Here is a 26879-nt window from a genome sequence, read left to right as displayed (position 1 = left end):
TATCAATTTCGAGCTAAACTAGTTCTACCGAATCATTGACGTCAACACAATAATTTCAAATAAAGAGCAATTGCAATTACACGGCTATGGCGTTACTGGTTTCTTCATGCAAAGCATGTCAAGTACACAATGTTTCCCTTTAGCCATCGACTTTAGGGAATCAAATGCTTGTAAAATGACAGTCCCGATTTTATGAAGCTCTCAATTTAACGAAATAATTCGCGGTTCCCAGCGACTTCATTACATCAGGTTTTAACTGTATCTAGATATTGTATAGTACTTTACTATTGCTCGTTTTACACTCAATTGAGTTGTCTCCACGTTATTATGTGACGCATGTCCTTGATGTTGCACTTATGTTCACCCGTTCCTGCTGAAAGCCCGGCACTCAGGCTAGCAGTATGTAAATAAATAAATGTGACGTCATAGAGCAAGGGGTCCGCAACCTTTTCAGGCAGAGGGCCAGATGGCATGAAGCCAACATGACAGGGGCCAAATGGCCAATTGAGGATGCAGGGGGGGCTTTGCAGGCAGGCAGAACTTTGAAGTTTGGTCCCCTTTTTTGGAAAGAAAGGAAGTGAAGACATTATCTGTCTAAGTGCGAATATGGGGGACAGGGCCAACTGGAAGCAGTCCTTCTTTGTTCCTGTCTAACCCCATTTGATGTCATCTGTCTTCATCCGTCTTCTTTAATATTGTTCGAAGCTTGCGATAAAATTGCTACCTTTGTAAATGGGACAAGGCAACCTCTTTAATCAACAGAACATATTTTCTCTTCATGGCTCCTTTCAGCTGGGTTCCCACAGGCATTTTTTTTCCCCCGCCGCCAGCTATGCTGTGCCATCGCTGTACACACAAACCTTGTTTTAACGAAGTTGAAGGGGAGCAGTAATTATTTCATTATATCAATTATAACAGTTTACGGCAATGTATGCTCAGTTGGGCGCACAACTATAACCGCGCAAAAAAGGAAACTGCCTCGAGGACCACTGCACCGCTATGCGACGACACATGCGGCGGAAATTGAATAGAAGACAAATATTTTGCTTGCTCAATCTGCACACTGCAATTTATTGACCGTTAGACATAGCTGGAAAAATGTCCGTGATGCTGCTTTTTTTCCGACGACGCAAGCGAAAGACTTTCTTTTCAGCGGTGGCCGCTGCGTTGATGCCGTTTTTGCCGTCGCCACGCCACCGAAGAAACTACGTGCTTGCGACACGTTGGCACGTCAAACATGTGTGCATGGCAGACCACGTCGTCTTCATCATCGCTTGCGGCGGTTTATCCGCTGTTATCTGCGACAATAGCATTGTCGGTCGGCTTCTCCGTAACCAGCGTTGGTCCACAATTTCGATGCTTTTTTTATGAGGGGGGGGGAGGGGGGGGAGTGTTGGGGGGCTGGTGTATAAATTCCTGGGCATAAATTCCTCAGCATATAAATTCCTGAGCGTGTATAAATTCCTGGGCAGACTGGAGTGCTCATGGTCGTAAAATCTTTTTGGCAAGGTGGCGAAATCCTTCTGTTGGGGGGGGTGTATAAATCCTTGCTTCGTAGTGACCGCGTCAGCAACGGCGTTGACAAAATCGCAAAAAGAAGTCATCTGCCGCAACAACACCGGCATCATCGATCGCGTCACTGGAACAACACTGGTGTCGCCCACTCACCCATTCGCTCGCTCTGCACCACTGGCTGAGCCACAGACGAGCAGAGCGGCTGCTGCTCGCGGTGAGCCTGCGCATGGCCGTGAGGTCGACGCGGGAGTTTTAAAACAGCCACGCCGAATGAGTGTCGAACTCCGCGGAATACTTCACGCACCGTGGTCGGTTTTTAGAGGGGGGGAGGGGAGGGGTTGACACTAATATAGTTCGTTATATCCACTCACAGGTCAATTTTACTTCGTTACAACGACGTTTCAAATGCATGATTCTCCATGGAGATTTCAAGGGGGATTTCATTTACTTCGTTGTATTCATTATTTCATTATATCCTGTTACATTACAATGAAGCTTGAGTGTACTGCATGTGTCTTCTAAAGGAACAAATTCTGACTGAAATGCCTATTTTTAGGCACCACAAAACGTGCCGCCTTCAAAAAGTATTTATCACACCTTAGATCAACAGCACAACAGCCCAAACTAAAACAACCCGTGATCCGTGAGCTTCTCGTTGTACAGCTTTGAACGAAATGAACACAACAGCCACGTCTTTGCCCGTTTCCCACTTTAAATATATTTCTCGAGCTGCACACATATATTACTTTGTACACATTGTCCGTTGGGTCTATGCACAGAGGTTGGTCAGCAGGAGGCCTTGGCTTCTGCTTCCCCTGAGGCAGCAGCCTTCGGCTCCCTGACTAGAAATATCTTCTTCCGGTAAAACTTGAGCTCCTCTATGCTCTCCATAATGTCCGGCATGGCCCTGAAAAGGAAAGAACGCACACAAACAAGCGGTTACTGCATTTTCGCGCATATAATCTGCACCAAAAATGAAAAAATTTCAGTGGCAAAGTAGGGGTGTGGGTAACACGCGGGGTTTTTCCCTTTAGTGCAGCTTCACGGCAATGTGCATTGTGCCGCAAAGCTCCTGTGCAGTAACATTGACCAAGCCTTCCATGGTAGCGATTGCACAAAACATACAAGGACAAGGTAGAAAACAAGGACGAGCGCACTCTAACAGCTAAATTTCACGAGTGAATTGTGACTTTCGCCTTGCAGTTGGCGTAGTCTACTTGCTAAATATACGCTTTTTCTGTCTACATAGTTTGTGGTGTGTTGTTTGAGCATTAGCTTCGGTGCAACTTTTCCTGTATCAAATCTGCAGGCAATACACGGGGATTTTTTTTCTTTTCCCGCGGGCTTAAAGTCGGGGTGGGGATTATATGCAGGAGTGGGTTATACGCGCGGAAATACGGTATGCACCTCGCAAACGCTCACCCATTAGAGAGGCCATAAAGACAAAACGCAACTTCGTTCAATTTGAAAGGACTAGCCTTTGGTAACTCAGTCAGCTTTATTCCAGCCACAAGACACTTGTTGCAGGAAATATTGAAAAAATTTCAAGTTTCACACGACAGCGACGCAATATGGGCAGGGCTGATGTAGCACCAGCCATCACTAAAAACATAATCAGTGTGTTACCTGCGTGTCGGCATTTACGTGGTACGATCAAACAAAACTAAAGGCCCCACCATAAATGTCCAGCCATGTTTCTTGGAGGCAGATTCGGCTGGTGGCAAACAAGATTTTGTGATGTCATAGAGAAATTGCCCGAAAGTCGCTGGGAGCCGCCACTGCTTTTGTTTTCTTCCATAGTTTTCAATTATTTATTTCAAGTTTGCGATAAAAGTGTCATCGTTGTTATCAGGGCAAAGTAGTCTTTTAAATGAACCAAACTTGTATTTCGTCTTCATGGCTCCTTTAAAGGAGGGGCCATGCGGACAAAATACAAGTTGGCTTTATTCGAGAGAGAGAGAGAAACAACATTTATTCATGCCTGCGTAAACCCGGTGGGTTACCTACTGGCGCTACTCGCCGGACCCCGTGCAAGGGGTGGTGGAAAGTCGCACTTTCGGCCGCTGGCGTTCGATGGCCGCGAGCGCGAGCTCGACAGCCATCTTTTGGAGTTCGTAGTTGACGCTGGTGACCGCGTCCCTCACGCTTGGTGGGAGCGGATCATCGTCGTCCTCCGTTGTTGTTGTCGGTGGTTGATTGAGGCAACCCCACAGCATGTGCTGCATGGTCGCACGAGCGCTCCCGCACAGCGCACACTCGTCCGTTGGGTATAGTTCGGGGCACACGTGCTTGGCGACCACGGGCGTCCATATCGCCCGCGTTTGGAGCTGTCGCACGAGCACCCCTTCCCTCCTGGTGAGTTTACGGTGTGGCGGCGGGAAGGCGCGCCTAGTCTCTCTGTACCACGCAAGCACATCCTTGTAGGAGCTGACCGGGGTTGCCTCCTCTTCTTCCCTGTAGTTAGTAGTCTTCCGCGTTCGATGGAGTAGGAGGAGGGGGCAGACTCGCCTCGGCCGCAGCCGCCGCCCGAGCCGCCGCCGCACCCTCCGCGGGCGCAGCACCGCGGCAGCGGCCGCGGCGCCATCGTGTCTCGTTAGCACGCGCGCCGCTCGGTCCGCCTCCTCGTTGCGGTTGGTCCCGGTCCCCACCGGTCCCACGTGTGCCGGGAACCACTTGAGGACCACCGGTAGCGTCCGTCGGGGCAGGGCCCCGCACACCCTGTTTGCGCACTCCGACACCGAGTTCCGAGCGTAGCTCAGTATCGCGTTTCGCGAGTCACTGATCACTGTCGCGCACCGTGGGTCCACTAGGGCCAGCGCGATCGCCAGCTCCTCCGCTTGCGTTGAGTCCCGGGCCCTGACGCTGCCCGCCGAGCACAGCTTCCCGGAGGTCGCTGCAATCACGGCCACGGCGTACGTGCCCCGGCGGCCTGGGTATTCCGCCGCGTCCACGTAGAAGGCGTTGGTGTCCGCCGCGTGCACGTCCGTCAGGGCTTTCGCTCTGGCCGCTCGCCGCTCTCGGTTCTCTTCTGGGTCCATGTGCTTCGGCAGCGGCGGCACGTGCATGAGGGCGAGCAGCCCGCGGGGCAGCGACCGCGCCGGCTTCGGTATCGGCGGCCGGCTTGCCGGCCACCCCCCGCCTCCACCACCGCGACCACCGCCACCGCCACCGCTCCCGCCGCCGCACCCGCCGCTCTCGCTTTCGCCTTCTCGCGTTAATTCCGACCGGTAGCCTACCCTACGTAGAATAGCCCTACCAGTTCTCGTCTGCGTAAGCCTCGCGATCTGCGCGGTGCCCTGGGCCTCGGCTATCTCGCTGAGGGTGTTGTGCACCCCCAGTTCGAGAAGCCTTTCTGTGTTGGTATGTGCGTATAGGCCCAGGGCCGTCTTATAAGCTTTGCGTAGCAGAGCGTCCACTTTCCCTCGCTCCGCCACCGTCCAATTGTGGAATGCAGCTACATATGCAACGTGGCTGACGGCGAACGACTGGACCAGCCTGAGGAGATTCGCCTCTCTCATGTCTCCGTGTCTGGACGCCACTCTTTTGATCAACCTCAAGGCCATTGCGACTTTTGATTCCAACTTGGCAACGGTGAAGCCGTTGTGTCCGTGGGCGTCGATGTGTAGTCCGAGGACTCGCAGCGTCTTCACCCTCGGAATGGCCGTCCCGTCCCGTGTCTTCAGGTGGATGTTATTGTTTCTTTCTTCTTCTCCTCTCTTGTGGCTTCCTCTTCTCTGTGGTGTTAGTACCAGCAGCTCCGACTTGGTCGGGGAGCACGTCAGACCCGTGTCTTTTAGGTGATCTTCGACTGCGTCGATGGCCTCTTGCAGGGACGCCTCGATCTCGCCGTCACTGCCGCCGGACACCCACAGCGTTATGTCGTCCGCGTATATGGTATGTCCGACTTTCGGGACGCCCTGGAGGCGCTGGGCGACCCCGATCATTACGATGTTAAACAGCGTCGGCGAGATCACGGCGCCCTGTGGCGTCCCCGTGCTCCCCAGGCTCTTCTTTGGCAGCTCCATGTCACCGGCAACGATCCTCGCGGTGCGGCGAAAGATTTCATGTTTTGTGATGCCCCCAGCACTTGTCCACATTGAGTTTCTTGGTAAATATACTAAAGAGGAAACTGACCCTCAGAATCCATGTCGTAATGGGAGCAGTTATGGGAAGACCCCTTTTTCTGGCTGGGGCTTGGCATGACAATTAGATTCCTAAGCGGTTTTGGGGATTTGCTTTCTTCACTATGCATTAACACGTCTACTAGCTACTGTGGTAGCCGTGAGCAGTGGCAACTGTGTGTTCAGCGAAAGAGCAGGCAATGAGTGATTGTGTCTGACGTTGGTCATGCGAGAGTCGAAGGAATGTATGACTGAGTGGGTAATATGCCGCCGCAAAAGTTGTAGCTGACGAAAGAAAAAAAAGGGAAACCAAACGTACTTTGGCTAAGACAAGATACGACAAATATGGGCGCCTGTATCAGCCCTATCTTGTCTTCGTCCAAGACTGTTTAACGCCACTTTTTCTTTTTTCTTCATGTATGAACCAACCTGCCCAGCAACAAATTTTGTTAAACTGCAGCTGACGGTCGGTACGCCGGTTCACCACGGAGGCGACGTTTTCATGGGAACACTCAGAAACATTTCGAAGCTCTTCAAATAACTTAATATTTGAAATAATTAATAAATTAATAAAATAAGAGTGTCTAATGAGTTTCTTCTAAAATATTACCGTTGTTGTTAACTGGCAGCTTGGCCTGCAGAATAGTAGGCACAACCGTTCTGGCAGAAATACGCTTTACTTCCTTTTCCCGTATCTTTAAAACAGCCTGTTTTATTTTCCACTTCTATAATAACATACCATTCCTTGCGTTTTTCTGGCACTGTGTTCAAATATACGGCCACTAAAACGCTTGAATCCAAGCCAATGACGAAACTAAGGCGAGCGCATGGTATAATGGCGGCCCATGACGACAGACAGCCTCGATATGAGCCGCATAGATGCTAGCGCCAGAGTCCTTTCCAGTGTACGTAGTAAGAAACTCTATGCTTGTCCGGAAGCAAACGGCGCTACCCGCCGTGGTGGCTCAGCGGCTAAGGCATTGTGCTTCTGAGCACAAGGTCGTGGGTTCGATTCCCGGCCGTGGCTGCCGCTTTTCTGATGGAGGCGAAAAGCAAAAACTCCCGTGTGTACAAGATTTCGGCGCGCGCTAAAGATCCCCAGGTGGTCAAAATTAATCCGGAGGCCTTCACTACGGCGTGCCTCATCGCCTGCGTTGCTTTGGCGCGTTAAACCCTACAATCAATAAATCAAAGCAAACGACACTTTATTCATTGAGAAATTAAGCAATTTAAGGTAGAAAATAACCTTTTCATGAAACATGGGGTATGCTCGACAAACAGGGTCACGTAAGACAACGTCGCTTCCTCCACTTGGCCAGTGTTGTGTAAGACAACCCCAAAGCGCCGCAGCGCTGTGCAGCTAGAACAGGCATAGTGCATGCAGTACCAACAGCAGTACGCATCGGTACTTCTATGTTTACATGTAGTTGCATAACTTCCACTGTTTACTCCCCTGTTCTTACTGCTATGAAAATAAGGTGCCCTAAATTTGAGCGCAGATAGCTCGTTTGGCAAGCTTATAAGCCCCGCCTAATCTGCCTTCGCTTTTGCCGGCCTCAGCCAATCGCACAGCGGGGCATGTGACATCGTAGGTTTTGTAGCGGGAAATGAGCTAGTGGGTCGCATGGCCATTCCCATTTTTCTTTATTATGTAGGTTATCTGAGCAAAGTTTACGTTAAAAGTGGTGTCACTGTGATTCTAACGAGGCAATCTTTCGGATGAACAGGGGTGAGACAGCTTAACCAGATTTGGGAGCAGTTTTTGGAGCAGCAAAATCTCGATTTTGGAGCAGGAGAACCTTGATTTGGAGCAGAACGACATTTATTATGTCACCTTAGGAGCCTAAAGAACCAAATTTTTGGCAAATCAGGGGGGAGGGAGGAGGGAACTGCACCTATTAAATTGATTTTGAACGTACATAACACTGAAACAGCAATCAAAAAAGTTTTTTCTATCAGAGTATCACAAGGTACGAACTGTACTACATTTCAGAAGGGTATGCTGACGGGCCAGTTGGTACATTGTTAAACTAAGAAAAACAGCGCAAACGACGGGATATATGTTTTCTGCTACAATAAAGCGCTCAGTTGTTCGTCAGCGCCTGTGTTTAGTCTTACCTTTCTTCGTCCCGTCGTTTGCGCTGTTTTTCTTAGTGTACTACATTTATACAAACCACTTTTAAATTTCTAGGCTCTATTCATAGGTAGCGTGGAGCGCCGTTGAGAATATCGAATTGAAAAACTAAGCAGCTCCAAGATATTTTTATTATCACGTGGATGCCTAAATTATTAATTTTGCAATCCCAGACTGGGCTTTATGCAAAAGTGTAGAGCAACGGCAAAAGTTGCGCAAAGCGAGGTGACAGTCGTCACACCCCCCCCCCCCCCTTCCTCCCCTATTTTAATCCCCAAGGTACACGTTCACAACGATCGTAATTTGAGTGACGTTCGTATGATGACTCACCTCCCCTTGGCTCCAAATTTCACTTCAGATAGATGAACCATTATTACTAACGTGCAATAATAGCCCGTCCTCAGACACTTCTTGAATATTTTGCTGCGATGTAGCCCGTGCCGCCACTTCTGCAGTGTCTATCGTCCCATTCCCGCCACTCGCAAGCTTGCTGTCAGAGGCAGCAATAATTCAGCGTTTTATTGCACCGCAACGAGTCCGAAATTTCACTTCAAGCACGCACCGCACCTCACACTCAAGGCCGAAACACGGCGAATTCGCCAGCACCACGTCGTTTTTGATGAACTCCCGTCTTTCGAGTCACGCAACTTCCCGCAACAGATCAAACGACTAAATGTAAACCCAGTCACCCCCATAACCAAAACTACGGCACAAATCGGCAAAGAGCACTCTGCCTGAGCAACTGCTTCGCCCGGCGGCCATGTTTTCCAATCTTCACCACACCAAGATGCGGCGCCCGCTCATGTCGTTCTGGAGATAGGACGCTGCGAAAATTGTCGTTTTTTCGTCAACTCGCACAAGTAGTTTGTCGCCTCAGTACACATAAGCATTTTTTCTACAGGACTTTGGAATGGCTTTCGATTGGGAAACTTTAAAACTCACAGAATGTAACATGTGCAACCTGACGTGACTTTCGAAAAAAACTATCTCGGAGGCAGTTTTCTCGGAGGCAGTTTTATCATTGAATGATCAATCAACTAAACCTTTACAAACAAAATCACCTAGGGGGTGCTGGAAAATTATGCCGTCAGTAAGCATTTTTTCCCACTGAGACTGACGGGAGCATTAAAATCATTGGCTCTCAGACTGTTTTGGAGCAGTTTGGCGCAATTTTTGCAATTTTCAAGCTTTTGGAGCAGCCTGGCGCAGGAAGGCAGATTTGTATCAAAAGTGCGCAATATGCGCAGCTGTCTCACCCCTGGATGAACCAAACTTGTGTTTTGTCTGCATGGGCCCTCAAAAAACTGACCAAGCCCCATAAACCGCTTTGTTCTTTGAAAGAAACTCCAAGGACACCAAAGCACTTCTTAATGGTGTGAAGGCGACAGCATTAAGGTCCAGCTGAGACGACTTGTTTCCGCTTAGCGTTGTTGAAGGGCTCTGTAATCTTGCCGTTTGAGATGCTTTGCTTTGCGGTCTGCCTTAACGCGTTCGAATGGCTTCGATCTGTCCCTTACGTGTTGCGCCACAGCTCGTTCCTGTCACAGCGTATTGGGAGAGTTGACGAGGTGAATTTCGATGTTTGTTTCTTCGCTCATTCACCTGCATTTTCCCATTCCCTTCAACTGCAATGTACTGCCATGAATGACCACTTCTCCCTAGAGCCAAAGTTTGTGCTTTGGAACACATCGTGCTATGGAACACTTATTCCCAGACATGGAGGTTAGGGGCTGTTTCATGGCTTCTGACGCTAATGCTAGCTTCAACTATTTTGCTCAACGGGCCATTTAATGCTTTTGCATTGAAATAAAAGTGCCCCATCTTTGTAGCTGTAGTGCCCAGAACAGTTTTTTTGCCACACTGGAGCGAAATTCCCGAGCAGTGCGGCAAAATTTGCGCCGTAGAAGGTCTGCTGTTGTGAATTTGGAAAACAAAATTTACCTTGACAGAAATGCAGAAGCTCTACCTTTGAGTAGTCATTATGCGCAGATGTTCCCTCTTCTTTGTCAACAGCACCAATAAGTGACTGTTTCAGTACAAGAGATCAAATCTTTTGGCGATCTAGAAAGGTGCACTCACTACGCAATAACGATCGATTTTCCGAGCACCTAAAAGCAACCTGAATGTGTAGTGATGTGCCCATATATGTAATTTGAAACAGGAATTATACAGGTTAGTCAAACGAACTTATGCAGCACTGGCGCCATTTTTTCATGACATTCATGTCTGTATAGGTGCATGTGTGTCTGAACAGCTACGCTCTCAACCCAGCTAAGAATGTTACGAGCCATTGTCGCAACAAGACTATGCTATTTAACTTTTGTAATCTGGATTCTTGGCCCAAAAGAGACATAAAGAGTTCATAGACTGCAAAGATGAGCAAATCGAAGTCATGGAAGCCCGATGCCATGTCCTGAAGTTTATGTTTGCTGGTGCAGTTGACATGCAAAGGCTATACGCCAAAAATACAGCGCTAAGACAGCCTCGAACATTTCATTAGCTGCCTGTTCCCCCACAAGTTGCAGTCCAAAGCTGCAGCAGTCCAGGTTGCAGTCCAACCAAAGCTGGCGAATTGGAGAGTTGAAAATTTAAGCCATTCCACTCAATGTCAAAGCTGTTGGAAGTGCAGAGCAGTGATTCGCCATAATGGGCTGTAGCGCCGTTGTCCGCTCACTACTACCACCCAATGCGCTTCAAATTTCCCGCCTTCGCAGTGCTCGTGCGCCCTCTGCCTGAAACTGCACTAGCGGGAGTTCCGTTCTTTTTGTGCTTGCTTTTCGTTCCGCACGTGCCGGTGTTGTACTGCCACTTTTTTTTTCTTACGTAAAAACCCACCCAACGAGCGTTCCTAACTAAAGGAACGCCGGCGATTCCGGTTAATTGCGTATATTTTGCCTCAAATGTACCTGCAGTTTTCTTTGCACTAAACAACGGGGAGATGTATGACAAGTGCCAGCGGTTCACGAGTTTCGGACGCTTATGACTATATAAACCACTTGGCTTTCGAAGCCTCTGGGTTCCGCTGTGACGACGGAATGCCGTGTGGCTCTACTTGGGTCCAGCAAGCGAGCTACGACGACAAGGCAAGCCCCTAAAGTGCTTTAAATGTACAAACTTGCTGAAGAGTGCAGCCTACAAGCAAGGAAGGGTGTGAAGACCTTTTCACCAAAACAGCAGCTAGCTTTTGACCAACTTTTCAAGGCATCAAAGACAAAGAACTCCTCAGGGCACTTTTAAAGGGACCATGAAAACACATTACAAACGTGTTCAATCGGAAAGAACTAGCCTTTGGTAACTCAGTCAGCTACATCCCAGCCACCAACGACGTTTTTAGCTGAGAAAGCGCAAAAAATGTTGGACCTGTTATGAGCAGGAGTGACATAATATAGGCCAGCAGTAAAACATGGTTAAAACATAGCGTGTTAATGTACAATAAAACATAGCATGTTAATGTATGTTGGCATTCAAGTGATGAAGTCGAACGGAACTAGGGGCGCCACTACAATCGCCCTGTTATTTGTTGGCGGTGGTGGTGACCGCCATTTCCACAAGCAAGATACGGTGAAGTCACAGAAAAATCGCCAGAAAGTGGCAGTGGAGGCGCCACTGCAGCATCTGTTTTCCCTAATATCTCCATTTTTTCTTTGAAGTTTGCGATAACAGTGGTATCGTTGTTATGAGGACAAAGCCGTCTTTTTAATTAATCAAACCTGCATTTTGTCTTCATGGTTCCTTAAGGTCTGCTTATGTGCCCTAAAGGAAAAAGCCTGGCAATACTTATAAACAACTTCTTTACTGCTACAAGGCATTTGCATCTTCTTCATTGATTTCGTTTGTCTTGTTTGCGAATTACTCTGACCAAATTTTTTTCCGGTACATTGTGCTTGTGCCTCTTTGTTTGTTGTCATTTCTTCGATCAGCAAGCAGACTGGCACACCCCGCCAGTGTTGCGGAGTTACCACACCGAGATTGGAATAACTCCGGATTCATTGCACCTTTTCGAGATGCCGGAATGGAATGGGATGAGGACAACGCTTGGAGGAATGGAATGGGAATGGAATTAAGCGTCTTTTGTCCGGAATGGAATGGGAATTTTCAGACAACGGCGTCACCCTTGCTGGCGCCTTCCGGCTACTTAAAAGTTATTCTGTGGCGACGACTGCATCGGTATATCTCAAAGGGAGCACCGGTGACGAAAACGAGAACTCATACCCTTGATCTCGAGTAACTGAATCCGCGTGGCCTGCCGCAGCGCTGGGAAAATGAACTTTGAGCGGCACAAGCGGTTCTGGCCGGTGGCGCCGTTAGGTCGGCTCTTCGTGCTTCGGCAGGCTTTTTGAGGCATACACTTCTCTGTACAACTGTCCGCGGCGCGGTTGGAAGACCGACATCTCTCTTAGTAGCAGGCGCCGTGTGGCCAGGCCAGCATGCCAGGAATAGCATTGAGAAGAAGGGGGGGGGGGGGATACGAACAGCACGCATCCGAAGCGGCGGTGTTTCTCACCTCAAGCTATAGCTGCGAAATCTTGGAGCTCACAATATAAAGGGGTCACGCATGAAACATGAATCAACGAGTCTGCTTGGCATTCTCCTCCCACCCTCGGTACCCGGCACACAATGAATAGCCTTGATACTTGTAAGCCAACCTGGTAGGAATCTCACAGGAAATCGGCGCCAACCTGTCGACTGTCAGTTCGTGTGTTGCAGCGGGGCCCTAGGGTTCCAGCAAATCAAACCAAGGCAGTAAAAATAAAATTGTGGGTGGGTCAGGGATTTGCGTGTCCGGCACTTGCCATAAGCGTAAAAGGTGAGCTTCGGATATGTTCCTCCACGTTCTGTTATGGCGGCTACAGTAGTGGACAGCTGGGATATACTATTACACTAAATATTATATAAGACATCGCAGAACACACAGCTGCCGAAGGGTGTTTCTTTCTAACACTTCCGTCTGCAATGGTGCCCTTTTTTGTGAGTGCTTTGACAGCTCTCAGCTGTGTGACACCTTGTTTTGCTTTGACGCAAATAAGCGGCCCTGTCCTCCTGTTGTGCCAAACTTGTTCGTAGTTTGGTTGCTGCGCTTCTGTGCACGTGGTCTTTGAGCCTGGGTACAAACGTACCTGATTACTGAAGCCTTAAGTCGCCGGCTTGAAAGTTGGAGCATCGCCACTATTCAGGTAGGAAGATCTCATTTCAAAATTTTGATCAGGTCCTGGTGCACATTGGTTGCGCATTCGTGGAAACAAACTGTCTGACCATACTTCTTTGTTTTGACAGGGCCCCCATCACGATATGGTTCTGTCACTTTAAATGAGGGGGTCATAAACAATGTCTTGTATTGAACGGATTGGGCTGAGGTAGTGCCAGGGCAATGAACAAGCACAATGGAGGTTCATGTGGAAACGGTGGCGACCTTCCTACGGTGAATGCAAAAACTTAACGGGGTTCCGTGCCACTTCCCTCCCATCTCTCGCGTTGATACAGCAGCATTATTGCTCAATACTGTAAAAATCCTTCAAGTAAGCATTTCAAACAGGTGTACATGTGAGTACGCTTCGCACGACATGCCTGTGAGTTATCCACAGCATACTAGTAATTACGCTGGTACGACGGCACGCAAAGTTTACAGCAAGTTATCACGTCACAGACTGTGCAACAAAACGGAAGAAAGCAGACACCAACGTAATAGCTGCTTCATGTTGCGTCGCGCAGAACAAACCATTAAAATTTGCCAACAATAAGTAGTTGGATCCAGCTACTTACTATGCAAATATTATGCAGCGTGACACTGCCCCTTTTAAAGTGAAAGCTTTTTTAGTAAGATTGATCGCATTCTGTAAACAAACTAATATATTACCCCTTAGACCAGTTGTTCGACCGAAAAACTCTGATAAGGTCTCTACACACATAGCGCGTGCGTGAAACCATGTACCAGAAATTAAGGCTCTCTCTCTCGATCTTCCCCTCTCTGTGAAACTGGGGTTCCATTGTGTCAAACGCTTACTTAAAAATCGCAAACAAGGTGAAACAACGAATGATTCTAATTTCTAAATAAGACCACACACGCGGCTATCATGAAGAAAGAGTACAATAGTACACCTTTATCTCATAAACCACATAACGGTGCACATTTAAATTGTTCGTAGTTGCGTTTACTTAGTACGCGAAAAATTGGCCACATATCTGCTCCTTTCGTTACAAATGTCGACAAAAGATGATAGTATTTGCGAACATTTGTCAAGTAAATGCCTCCCTTTGCTTTCCCGCTCACCTCTCATGCTGTTCTTCTTTCGTCGCGCTCCTCCCAAAGTACACACACTAAAAGTTTGCTGAATTCAATTTAAATTTACCGCGTTCCACTGTTACAGGCCGGTTCCTTGATGCCAGCGCTGTAGTACGGTGGACACGTGCGTGAATCAAGGCTCCCTACTTCAACGTTTATAGAAACATGTTGCCCTACTCCACGTGCGTTCCAAGCTGAACGTGGAAACTATCTAGTGGAACCTTTCGTAGCTGTTGCCGCGTGATTTCTCGAATGCCGCCAGGAGCGCGGGCAAAAGCAGGCGGCAGTTTTCTGCAGTATATGTAGTACATCATTTGCTATCGCAAAAACCAAGCATCCGTGACTTTCTAATTAAGGAACACTGCAAATATCCCTTATGTAGTGATGTTCTGCATTATGTTTGCGTAATGACTTGTTCTTGTTCAACAATGTTGACAAGTATGAACATTGACATCGGAATGAGACGTTTAGATTTGGCTGTGAGTATAGAAGACTATTGCGCCGATTATATTTTACTTTGGGCGGGTGGCCGAATTGAGTCACAGACGGACGGACGAAGAGACCAAAATTTCTGGGTTTAAGTAGCCCAAGAAGGACTATCGTCTTTAAAATCGTTGCATTGGTTCGTTCTTCGCTTGCGGTTTGGGTGTCTGAAGATTTGACGATCGGTTAGATGCACTTTCAGCGAAAGGTGGGTGCATTTTTAGCTTTCTCGCTTCTCTCTACTTTCTTTAGGAAGGGACCGTAATTTTTTGCATGGGGTAGTTCTTCTGCACAAGGTATGCAACCAACCTGCTACCACTTTGGTAGCAGGTTGGTTGCATACTTCGGTGACAACTCCCAACTTCGGTGACAAGTGACAAATTTTGCATACTTTTGCAGTTTTCAACCCGTATGATAACATGAGATTCATGTTGCATTCCTGGGTAACTCGTTAGAGCACCTGAGGCAGTTTTTACGTTGAGGAATTAAAGGAGTGGAATTGAACTAACTTCCCGTCCATTCCAGGGGTGGGAATGGGCCAACTTCTGTCATTCCGTGGAACTGAAAGGAATTGAACCATGACAAGTTGTAATTCCTCAGAATGGAATCGGAATGGAATGGGAATGCCCACTCCAAAACACTGCACCCCACAGCTTCCCTAGAAATGGGATTTGACGCGGCCAGTGTGCACCTGTTCCAATCCCATGCAACCATGTCCTGGTATCACTCGGCACGCACTATTCTACAAATTTTACATTTCAAGTTCACCGTCTTGCGAATTTTGGTTGATCATTATGAGGTTCAATGCTTCGACGCCACACAGGCGATGAGGCGCATCATAGTGGAGGGTTCCGGATTAATTTTGACCACATGGGGATCTTTAACGTGCGGTGAAATCTAAAATAAAAGGGCGTTTTTGCATTTTGCTTCTATCTGAAAGGCAGTCGCAGCAGCCGGGAATCCGATCCGCGTCTTTGGGCTCAGGAGCATGTTGACTTGGCCACTGAGCCACTGCAACGGGTTTTTCTGAATTTTGTGAAGTGGGCACATTTCCCCCTCTAAGCTCCCTATTCTGAGCCAATCCCCCAAGTGGGCATGTGCTACAAAGACAGGTACAACAGAAGTTTTGTTCCACCACTCGCAAAATGTAGTTGCCTCCTTGCTCCCGTCGGGGCAAGTCATGTCGAGCGAGAGTTCCCCAGAAGCACGCGACGGGGCCGCCGGACGACAGCTGGACGACAGCTGGACAACGTGGCTAACACCACCTGCCCCGGCTGCCTAGCGAACCCTCCTACCACCCCTGCCCACCAGAAAGACTTCTGAAAATTCACTTTTTCTTTACGATCTTTTATCCACGAGGCTGTACAGAGTTTTTACTCAGCCTTCGCCGACATTACAGACCTGCAGAAGATCGAGTGCCTCGGACCGTTCCAATTCAACCACTTTTGGATGGCGACATTTACATCGGAAGAAAACACGCAACAGTTGGCAGCGCATTCCGCGATCACATTGAAAGGAAGGTGGTGCCTAGTGATCAACCCCAACCACTCAGAAATTGCGTTGAAAGTTCACTGGGTACTTCCGAAAGTCCCTGACGAGCTCCTGATCCGTCAGGTTGAGCGATTCGGCCAGGTCCAGAGGGTGGTTCGCAAAGGATGGCAAAAACCTGGACTCGCGCACATGACCGGAACCACGAGGGTTTTTCACGTGATCCCATCGACTCCAACATCCCTCGAAGCGATCCCCCACCAGGCCACTATAAATGGAAACGCCATCCTCATCAAAGTTACTGGTCGTCTACCGCTGTGCCTCCATTGCTACAGCACCAAACACTACCCGGAAAAGCTGTAACACACCTTGGTGTCATGCATGCCACGCCTAGGGGCATGACCATGAAAACTGCATGCAGCCTTGAGCTACAAGAGCGGCGCAGCAAATGCCAGTGAAAAACCTCGAGTAGTACATGGATGCCAATGAAATGATGGACATGATGAGAGCCGAGACAGCAGCAGCATCCCCCCTACTGCCTCCTCAGGCCTCCAGCGGAAGGAACAAACCAGCTAGGCGAGCTAGAGGGACAGGCGGAAGAGAAGAATGAAGACAGAGAGCAGCTCGGCCCCCAGGATACGGACCAAGTTGAACGTGCACGCTGAGACAACGAGTGCAAGCAAGACACAACACCCCCCCCCACCCCTTCACCCCCGCCGTCGGAATCACCGCCGACAAGACGGAGGGAACAAAAGGGATGGAGGATACCAGCAGCGCCGATGATATCGGCGCCCTTTTTCACGGTGTGACCAGCCAGCAAAAGGAACCACAGCGAGGCCGCCCCAACACCAGGAAGCAAACGGCCGCTGCCCGCAAGCCTTCAAAGGAAAAAGAGGGTGCGCCGGCGATTTCAGGCATGTATAGTGAAATGGTCAGGTGAGCCCTCTCCATCTCCCCCCTTCTTAAACCACAACAGCTACTCTCCAGAATTCACTTAAGCTTCCAACACTTAATGCCGTGAGTCTCATCTCCGCAAAGCGCAGATGCTGGACATTCAATTTATTTGAAGACCATAATATTGATATCGCCTTCCTACAGGAAAAATCTGGCTGCCGCAAAGAACTTCGTCCAGTTTATCAGAAACAAATACTGGTGTTTTTGTACCGTGGCAGGCGTCCGAGCAGGGGGGTCAGCCATTCTCACAAAGAAGGAAGAACTTGTCAAAACTGTCGACTGCGAACTGGCGAGAGACGGCCGCGGTCTATGCGATCGCGGGGTAGGAAGCTCACCCGTTTCCTGTGCACTTACGCCCCCAACGATTCTCCCAGGCGGGCTGAGTTGTTTCGTGTACTCCGCCCACTCCTGTCAGCCCCCGGAAAAGGTTCTTCATGGGGGTGACTCCAACTGTGTCCTAAATGCTGGGGACCAGTCAGGAAGAACAGGCAGGGCGGCGGACCCACTGGTGCGAATTTCGATATCTGTACTACAAGGCTGCGACTTGGTGGATGCTGCCTTAAAGCAGGAATGGGATAAAGCGTGCTAACGCGGTGGCGCGGCCAGTCACAGGCCCATTTGGACCACATTTATGTTCCTGGGGAGTTGTTGTTGCATGTGGTCAGTTACGAGGTCAAATCAATAGACCACGGGCTCGTTACTTGCGACGTCCAATTCGGCCACACTTTTGAAGCTCCAAAGCCATGTAAAGCGTTGGATAACGGATGCCACTGTTCTAAAAAAAAATAATTTATCAAAAAAGCACTGACGAAACAGAAAATCTCAAATTAGGTGCTGCAGACGCTGCCGCCTGGGAAATGTTTAATAAAAAGGTCAAACATAGGCAGAATGGCTGAAGGTAGAGCCAAGGAGCGCAACCTTTTAGAAACACTTCCCAAGCTCATTAAGGTCGAGGAGAAACAGGCAGAAGAATTCCAAAAGGACATCCAACTTGTAAAAAAAAGAAGAATTATGGAACGAGCTGGAGCGGCACTACTGGGTTGCCCTGGTGCGCAGTCGGGAAATGCAGGTTGAGCACGAGGCACAACCATCAAAACTCTTTCAAAAGCCTTCGAGGGGGAGTGCGCTGCTCAAAAAAAAAAACATTATCGAGGTTGAACACAATGGTGTTCACAACGGCGTTCTTGCCTCCAAGAGTGGGGAAGTAGCTTTCACCTTCTCTGACTTACTTTTCCGAACTATTCAGCACCGGCTAAGAGCCCGAACCCATCCCAGAGGAAATACTGCAATACGTAGAGAAAGTGTCAGAGGATATTAGGGAAGCAATAAACACGCCCATAACATCCTCTCTGGTAGAGCAGCAGACAATTAAAAAGCTGCAGAAAAACAAATCCCGGGCCCAGATGGAATCGTCGCATAGTTCCACTCAACTTTCCACAAAGAGCTTAGCCCCATCCTCGCGAGTGTCTTTGAAGGCATACGGAAAGATAAACACCTGCTGCCGTTTATGTGGGGCAGTCATCTGGTCCCAATACCCCAAAAACCGTTAACAGAATCCACAACAGGTGTGAATGACTTCCACCACACCAAGCTACTATCAGCTGACTACAAAATACTCGCAAAGGTCTTGGCCAAGCAACTTGAGGCGGCAGTAGGAGGCGTGGTAGGAAACCCTCAGATCTGTGGCTTCAAGGGCCACTCTATCATCACCAACACGCATCAGATGAGGAAGGCATGGGAGGCGGCAGCACTGGACACTACTCCATTGGCAGTGCTCCAACTGAACTTAAGGGAAGCTTTCGACCATGTAAACCTCCCCTACTTGCTTACACTTCTGCATCACTTAGGGACTGCGGACGTAATGCTCGAATGGGTGGAGACTTGTTACAACATTACCACCAGCCTTGTTTTAATTAAACGGTCGACCTGGAGTCCCAATCGCAGTGCACAGATCAGTGCGTCAGGGGTGCCCGATGTCACCAGTACCTCAAGCAACTCTGCCGGAACATCACCACGTCAGACACAATCAGAGGCCTTGTTTCCGGGAAGGAATATCGAGAGTCCTGGCATATGCGGACGATGCGGCCTTCTGTTGCACATGTACGGTGCAAGCAGATGAGGTGGCATAGCTGGCTGGTCACTTCTGCCGCGTCTCGAAGGCAGAAATAAACATAGCCAAGTCAGAAGCAGCTTGGCTTGGTGAGTACTTCACAAGCCCCGACACTTCTTTGGCATGAATTGGAAAGAGAGTGTTGGAAATTACCTCGCGTAAATCTCGACCTGGAGAAGGCATGCATGCTAAGATGACGGGGGTAAGTGGTGATGATGATGATGTTTGGATTTTAATGGCGCAAGGCCGACTAAGGGCAAAGAGCGCCAAACAATAGTTATTACATGAAAGTGGCATGGAAGTAAAAGTAGAGCATTTCAGTAAAAATAAACAAAGTAAAACACAACGTAATGCAGATGACTGATGTAAAGGGCCAGGTTGTCAACATGCATGATAAGAAATGAGATGTAAAAATTTTACATCGGTAAGAAACTCGAAAACGCGTTTGATTGAAAACATGGCTTCATCTCCTAAGAAGTATGATGGGTGGGGTGGAATATGTCGCGTATGTAGTTGTGGGAAGTATTTGTGTCGTGTTGTGTCAAGTGTGTTACATTGTATAAGGATGTGGATCACGGATAGGGCCTCTCCGCACCTGCTGCACAGAGGTCTTGGAGACCCCGTGAGAAGGTGCGAGTGCGTTGCATGAGTGTACCCTATCCGTAATCTGGCGAAGGCGACTTCAGTGTATCTATTACGTGTGTCGGTGGTGTATGGTCCCAAGTGTGGTTTTATTACGTGTAACTTGTCTGTTTGTTCCCTCCAGTGTGTTTGCCATGTTTTGCAAAGTTGTTGTCTGATGTGTGGTTTCACGTCGGTGTAGGGTAATGTGGTTATGTCTACTGTATTCGTGAGTGTAGCAGCAGCAGCCATTCGGTCCGCTGCTTCATTCCCGGCTATACCACAGTGGCCAGGGACCCAGCAAAGAACCAGTTCAAATTTGCGTACATATGCAGACATAATACCCTTGACGATCAGATTGACAACGTGGTTTTTCGAAGGCATTGTTGATTGATTGATTGTGGGGTTTAACGCGCCGACGCAACGCAGGCGATGAGGCGCGCCGTAGTGGAGGGCTCCGGATTAATTTCGACCACCTGGGGATCTTTAACGTGCGCCGAAATCTCGTGCACACGGGCGTTTTTGCTTTTCGCCTCCATCAGAAAAGCGGCATCAGAAGGCATTGTTGACGACAGTGCCCGCACAACACTGAGGGAATCTGTATAGATAATGGATTGTGGGATGTGGCTTTGAAGTATATGATTGACAACAAGAAGTACACCGTAAGCCTCTGCCGTAAAGATACTAGTATGACTATTCAGAGTTTTGGTGACACTAAGGCCGGGCCATGCACCACGCAGGACACAGAGGTGGAAGTCTTAGAGGCATCCGTACAAAATTCAGAGCACTCATACTTCTGCTGCAAATACAAGAAATGCTGCAGAATTGCACATGTGGGAGCTCGGTTTTTATCTACATGTGTGAATGATGTGTCGCATGAGACAGGGCGGAGATGCCATGGTGCTATTAAATCTGTTACAGAACTTTGGATGGTATCTAAAAAGGAGACAGCAAGCTCTGACGCTTCCTCTCTAACTCTGTAAGAGAAGGGCGCAGAGAACGATGGTCGATTTAGAAGGAGTTCAGTCATGGAGGTATCATGAAAAACTGATTTAAAAGGATGGTGAAGCATGGATGAAATTTTAAAAGCATAAAGGAGGTCTGTGTATGCTCGCTGACGCTGTAGGTTCCATTTGCTGCACTCTACATACAGGCTTTCGACTGGACTAGTCCGAAAGGCGCCACACGACAAGCGGAGCCCTAGATGAAGCACAGGGTCCAGCATTCTGAGGGATGTTTTAGTGGCTGACCCATAGACAACGCTGCCATAGTCCAATCGTGAACCTATCAAGCTGGTAAAAACACGGAACAGAAGCTGTTTGTCAGCACCAAAAGAGATGTGCGAGAGAACCTTCAGGATATTCATTGTTTTTAGGCATTTATCTTTTAGTTGTTTTATGTGTGGGATGAATGTGAGCTTTTCGTCAAAGATTATACCTAAAAACTTGTGTTCCTTTTTTACAGGAATCGAGACACCGTGGAGTTGAATGTCTGGATCCGGTCGGATACCACGCCTCTTGGAAAACAAGACACAAGTGCACTTCCCTGGATTAAATTTAAAACCGTTGCTATCTGCCCAACCAGTTAGCTTGTTAACACCAAGCTGGACCTGGCACTCACAGACAGACAAGTTACAGGATTTAAAGGAGAGCTGAACGTCGTCTACATAGATTGAACAGGAAATCGACGGTGGCAGCGCCTTCCTAAGGGAATTCATTTTCACAATAAAAAGGGCGCAACTTAAAACTCCACCTTGCGGCACTCCATTTTCCTGCACATGAACCCTAGTGAGTGCAGTTCCAACTCGCACACGAAAGGTTCTTTGAGACAAGTAGCTGGCAAGTGTGTTCATCATGTTACCTGCCATGCCGAAGGACTTGAGGTCGCTTAGGATGCCATACCGCCACGTGGTATCGTACGCTTTTTCTAGATCAAAGAATACTGTCATACAGTACTGTTTATGGAGGAAAGCATCTTTTATATACGCCTCTAATGCAACGAGTTGATCGTTGGTAGATCGCCCTGCCCTGAAGCCTGCCTGGCAGCTCTCGAGAAGACCATTGTACTCTAAGAAGTACACGAGTCTCCTGTTTATCATCTTCTCAAAGAGCTTACACAGGCAGCTTGTCAGGGCAATGGGACGATAACTGGCGGGAGAGGAAGGGTCCTTCCCTTCCTTTAGGATAGCCACTACTATGGCCTCTCTCCAAGAGCGAGGAATGTGCCCCGAAAGCCATATTTTGTTGTATAGGTGTAGGAGTGTTTCAAGAGTGTCTGAGTGTAAGAATTGTATCATTGTGTAAGTAATCTTATCTGCACCTGGAGCTGAAGGTTTACATGTGGTCAAAGCAGCCTTCAGCTCATAAATTGAAAAAGGGGAATTGTAAGAAGTGTGCGACTTGTTGCTATCACGCAGTGACTTCTCCGCAGATGTTTTGTGTTTCATGAAAGTGTTTGTGTAGTGTGCTGAACTGGACACGTGTTCGAAGTGTTGTGCAAGCGTGTTAGCCTGGTCTTCCAGTGTGTCCCCTGTCGTACTAACCAGGGGCAGGCTGTGTGTCTGTTGTCCTTTTAGTTTTCGTAGTCGTGTCCAGACTTTTCGCGTGTCAGTGTATGAGTTGATGGAAGTGAGGAAGGTGCGCCAACTCTCCCTTTTCGCCTCACGACGCACTCGCTTCCCAAAAGCCTTTGCCCGTTTAAAAGAAATGAGGTTATGTGACGTGGGGAACCGGCGAAGGACACCCCACGCCTTGTTCTGGGCCTCTCGCGCCCGCCTGCAGTCCTCGTTCCACCAGGGTCTCCTTGGGGTGCGGGACCCACTGGAGGCCTGGGGAATGGACTTTTCGGCAGCGTCGAGGATGTGCGCCGTGACGAGTTGGGCGGCTTCCTCCACGTGTAGGTGTTTTATGGATGTGTGGTGTAGTTGAGATGTTTGTGTGAATGTGCTCCAGTTTGCTTTTGATTCATTAAACCTTTTATGGGAAGATGGACTGCTTGGGCCTGTACCTATATACGTTAATGAAGTGGGGAAATGGTCACTACCATATGGGTCCGTGCCCACACCCCACTCAAGACATGGAAAGAGAACTGCGGAACCAATAGCCAAGTCAAGATGCGAGTATGTATTGTGTCCTAAGTTATGGTATGTAGGCTGTTTTTTGTTGAAAAGGCATGCTCCGGAGGATGTAAGAAACTTCTCTATCAGGCGACCTCGGGCATCCGTTCTGGAGGAGCCCCAGAGAGAGTTGTGCGCATTAAGGTCGCCTGTTAGTATGTATGGTTCGGGCAGCTGGTCAACCAGCGCCTCGAAATCAGAGCTTAGAAGTGCAAAATCAGGAGAGATGTAAATGGAGCATACCGTTATCAGCCTATTAAATATTATCGTACGGATTGCTACAGCCTCGAGGACAGTGTTCAGAGTGACAGGGTGGCAGGCTAAGTATTTCCGGGCGACAATTGCCACACCTCCTGAAGAGTGTGTGCAGCCGACCCTGTCCTTTCTGAATACCATGTAACTATTTAAGAAATTTGTTTGTTTAGAATTGAGGTGGGTTTCCTGGAGACACATGATACTTGGCTGACTGGCATGCAGAATCTCATACACATCGTCAAGATTTTTAAGGAGGCCTCTGCAGTTCCATTGGATGATGTTTTCTGTTCCCATTATTTAAATTTAAGAATAACTGGAGTGCGTGTGTGTGTTTGTTCATGTGTCGTCTTTCGGGGCTGTTATTCTAGGATTTTTAGGCTTTTCTGTCGGCTTGGAAATCGGAGGCCGCTCCTTGCGCTGCGTAGCAGGCAGGAACGGCGTGACATCCATCTCCTCGTCGGATGCCAGAAGGGTGCCCGGCGGACCAGGCCCCCCGGACTTGGCCCCCTTTCGGGAGCCCTTCATTTGAGCCGCCACCACCGAGGGCGTCCGGGGCACCAGAGGTGGCACGGGAGGGGCAGTGGCGGTGGGAGCCGATGCGGAGCCCCCATTGTCCATCCGGTCGACACCCTCCAACGCACTGGAGGACGGGGAGGCAGAGGCGGGAGCGGCACCGGTCCCTACGGAAGAGGTTGCCACCACAACCGCTGCTGCCTCAGCAAGCGGCGTGGCGACGGATTGGGCTGCCTGAGGCACCCCAGGACCCCAGGGGGGGGGGGGGGCGCGGGGAAGGGACCAGGTCAGACTCGCTGAACTGGGTCCTTGTGGACACCAGACGCCGCTCCGCCCCCCGGCGAGCTGCGTCGGCGTACCTCCCCAGAGGGAAAGACGCGAACCTCTTTCTCGCCTCTGGAAAGGTGATGTTCTCAGTGACCTTTACATTTATGATTTGTTTTTCTTGCTTAAATTTCTCACAAGTGCGGGACCACGCTGCGTCGGGCCCCTGGCAGTTGGCACAGGTGAAACTCTGGGTGTTGCAGTTTTCGGACGGGTGGTCATGTTGGCCGCATTTTGCACAGGTAAGGCGGCCGCGGCAGGAGTTGGTGCCATGCCCAAACCGTTGGCACTTAAAACAGGGCCGCGGGTTAGGGATGTAAGGCCGGACTGGACATCGAACAAAACCTGCATTGATGTATTCTGGAAGGCTCGACCTGTCAAAAGTTAAGATAAGATGCTTTGTAGGTATTTGTTTGTCCTCTCTACGTATGTTTATGCGCCTGACCCCTGTTACGCCCTGACCTCGAAGGCCCTCCAGCAGGTCGGCTTCAGTTTCGTTCAGTAGATCGGGATCGGAGATCACGCCCTGGGAGCTGTTTAAGCTGCGGTGGGGCGTGACCCTGATGTCAAGATCACCGATTCGGGTCTGGCTCAAGAGTTTTTCTGCCTGCTGCTGCTTGGTGACTTCGACCAGCAATTGCCCAGTTCTTTGTTTCTTGGCTTTGTACGCCTCACCAATTATACTCGTCAGGAACTTCGATACCAAGAAGACAGACAATGAAGCGACAGATCGTTCTGTGTCAGTTGACTCAACTACAAGAAAACGGGAATAGTTGTTTACAGTTGTTGGAAAGACAGTTGTTGCAAGAGGTGGAAATGAAACTTCGGTGCGGCCCCTTTTCGGGGGCCGATCACGGTTGGGGGAGGTTTTAGATAATACCATACGGCATAGTATAAAAGCAGGGAGACGGGGGTACTTTCTTCTTTGACCTTACCCTGGTAGTCAAAGAGGTCCCGGAGCTCCCTGCCTGGTAGACAGGCAGGGAGCCCATCGGCCGGAGCTTGACCAAGGCTCCGACGGCCACCGTTTACGGCTTCTACCCTTCACCTTTAAACACCTCGCCACGGTTGGACACGGCTTATGTTGGGAGCTCGGGGTCCGCGGTGGCGCTGCTCACTGTCACCATGAATACTCAAGGTGCCTTAATAATACGGATTTCTTGCGAACTTGTCTCGGCTTGTAATGTCTACTAATGTCACCTAAACCAGTGACTGTCTTATTTTTATTTTAGGAAAATAATCGTTTGTTATGTTTTAAAAAGATATTATGTATGAAAACACTTTAGATGCAGTTGAAATATAATTTTACGGGTTTGTGAGCTCGCTAATCGTCACTATCAAATGACATTTGTTTCACCGTGTAGACCTGCACGGCCAAACCGAATGTCATTAACAGCTAATGTCATTCACTTTTCATGACATTAGATTTGCTGTGTCGCAGAGGTATAAGACTGCTGCGAGTGCTTTTTTTTATCGTGTTCATGCGTACGTGGTGTAACCTGTGAATATCTTCTCAAACGCAAGAGCACCACCAAATTTTCAATGCGAGCACGATCTAAATTGAAGGAAATTTTCCTCCCGAGAATTCAACCCACTGATGACATAAACTGCAAAAAGCTTTCGAACATGTGTATTGCGAAAAATGCATATGCCTTGCAGGGCTGCGTTGCGGTTACAGGAAACTATAATAACAAAAAACATTCATGACTACAAAAAAGAAAACAGTGTAAGTGAAAGAGAGAGAGGGAAGGGAGGCTGAAACAAGCAGGAAAGAATATGCGTGCGTAGGAAGCAGACACGTAGGTAGATACAGTACAGTTAAGGGGGCAGACTGGTCTTTGAAACTTTTGTTTTTTACTTTCCAACCAATTTTGACGAAACTTCATAGACTTGTTCAGTTTTTTTAGCTGACTTCAAATATCTAATTAGTTTGGATGTAAGGTAACTGTGTTAATCAAAAAAATTCCTCGATTGTTCTTGAGAACAATAGGAAAAAAACTATTCAACAAAAGATTACTAGCAAGACATGAATAGAAACCAGAAGTTGTGTAGAAGGTTATGTGGGAAGCAGTTTTTTTGTTTTTTAATGACATACAAGTTTCAATCAATTCTAACTTTTAAGTTTGAACTGCTCCTGCTAACCAATTAAAATAATGCTAGTTAAACAACTACTGAAACACAAAATGCAAAATCTGCTTCCCATACCAAATGGTTTAAACATTCAGCTTCACAGTGTGAAAGAAACAATCTTTTTAGCTGCAGTACATGCTAGGATGTACCTCTCGAGAATTTTGTATCACTGCCATACCACTCGTGGCAAAAAAGTGGGGAATTATGGGAAAATAATCATTTCTTTGTTTAAATAGGGCCTCTATGGCTTTTATAAGTACCTGGTACTGTTCCAAGTACAAAATTTTCAGAGGAAAAACTGTGCAAATCGAGAGAAAAGCGATACCTAAAAAAATGTTTTTTGGGGGGCAATTTTTTGGTCCCAAAGACCCAGGTGCCACTTTAAACCTAGACGTATTGAACCTCTTTGCAACGAAATCCTGGCTTTAACAAAGTTTTTCGTTTCCCCATTGCAAGCCACACTGAAACCCATGTGTTTCCAACATCTATGTAACGAAGGCATTGCGACGGTTCTCCTTGATGTAACGACTTTGGTATGCTAATGAACCATTGCTTTTTGCAATTCTTCCTGAAAAATCAGCTGGATAAATCCACTAACTTAGCGAACCTCCCCCGCACTGCAAAACACAGTGCTATTTCAGCGCGATTGCGATGCCGGTTAGGTGCTAGGCCGGCCAATCGGCGTGTGGTCGCGCGTGTCATCCGATATCTGTGGTATCAGTTTGTCGGTGACGAATTCTGCTTCCACAAAACGAAAAAGATTTGTCTTTTCGAGGCAAGCTCGCAGTTTTAAATGTCGTCTCCGCCAGATAGAAAGAAGAATGTCGCCACCCGGT

General features: G+C 48.4%; 1 protein-coding gene across 3 annotated transcripts in view; it reads right to left on the bottom strand.

Annotated features, from left to right (window-relative positions):
* Positions 1-1953: 1953 nt before the first annotated feature.
* The window catches only part of LOC144179674 (oligoribonuclease, mitochondrial), a 44581-nt gene continuing 19655 nt past the window's right edge, over positions 1954-26879 (bottom strand). For 2 of the 3 annotated variants that reach the window (XM_077708121.1, XM_077708123.1), the window contains exon 6: positions 1954-2422. In XM_077708121.1, the coding sequence (XP_077564247.1) occupies positions 2302-2422 (121 nt within the window). In that variant the 3' untranslated portion in view covers positions 1954-2301. Of the gene's footprint in view, positions 2423-15042; positions 15095-26879 lie in introns of all 3 variants that reach the window. The other variant, XM_077708122.1, reaches the window with a different exon arrangement.

This window comes from Haemaphysalis longicornis, unplaced genomic scaffold (genome assembly GCF_048455015.1).
Source record: "Haemaphysalis longicornis isolate Haplotype H1 unplaced genomic scaffold, Haemaphysalis longicornis Haplotype H1 scaffold_4, whole genome shotgun sequence".
NCBI lineage: Eukaryota > Metazoa > Arthropoda > Arachnida > Ixodida > Ixodidae > Haemaphysalis > Haemaphysalis longicornis.
This window is presented reverse-complemented; position numbering and strand designations above follow the sequence as displayed.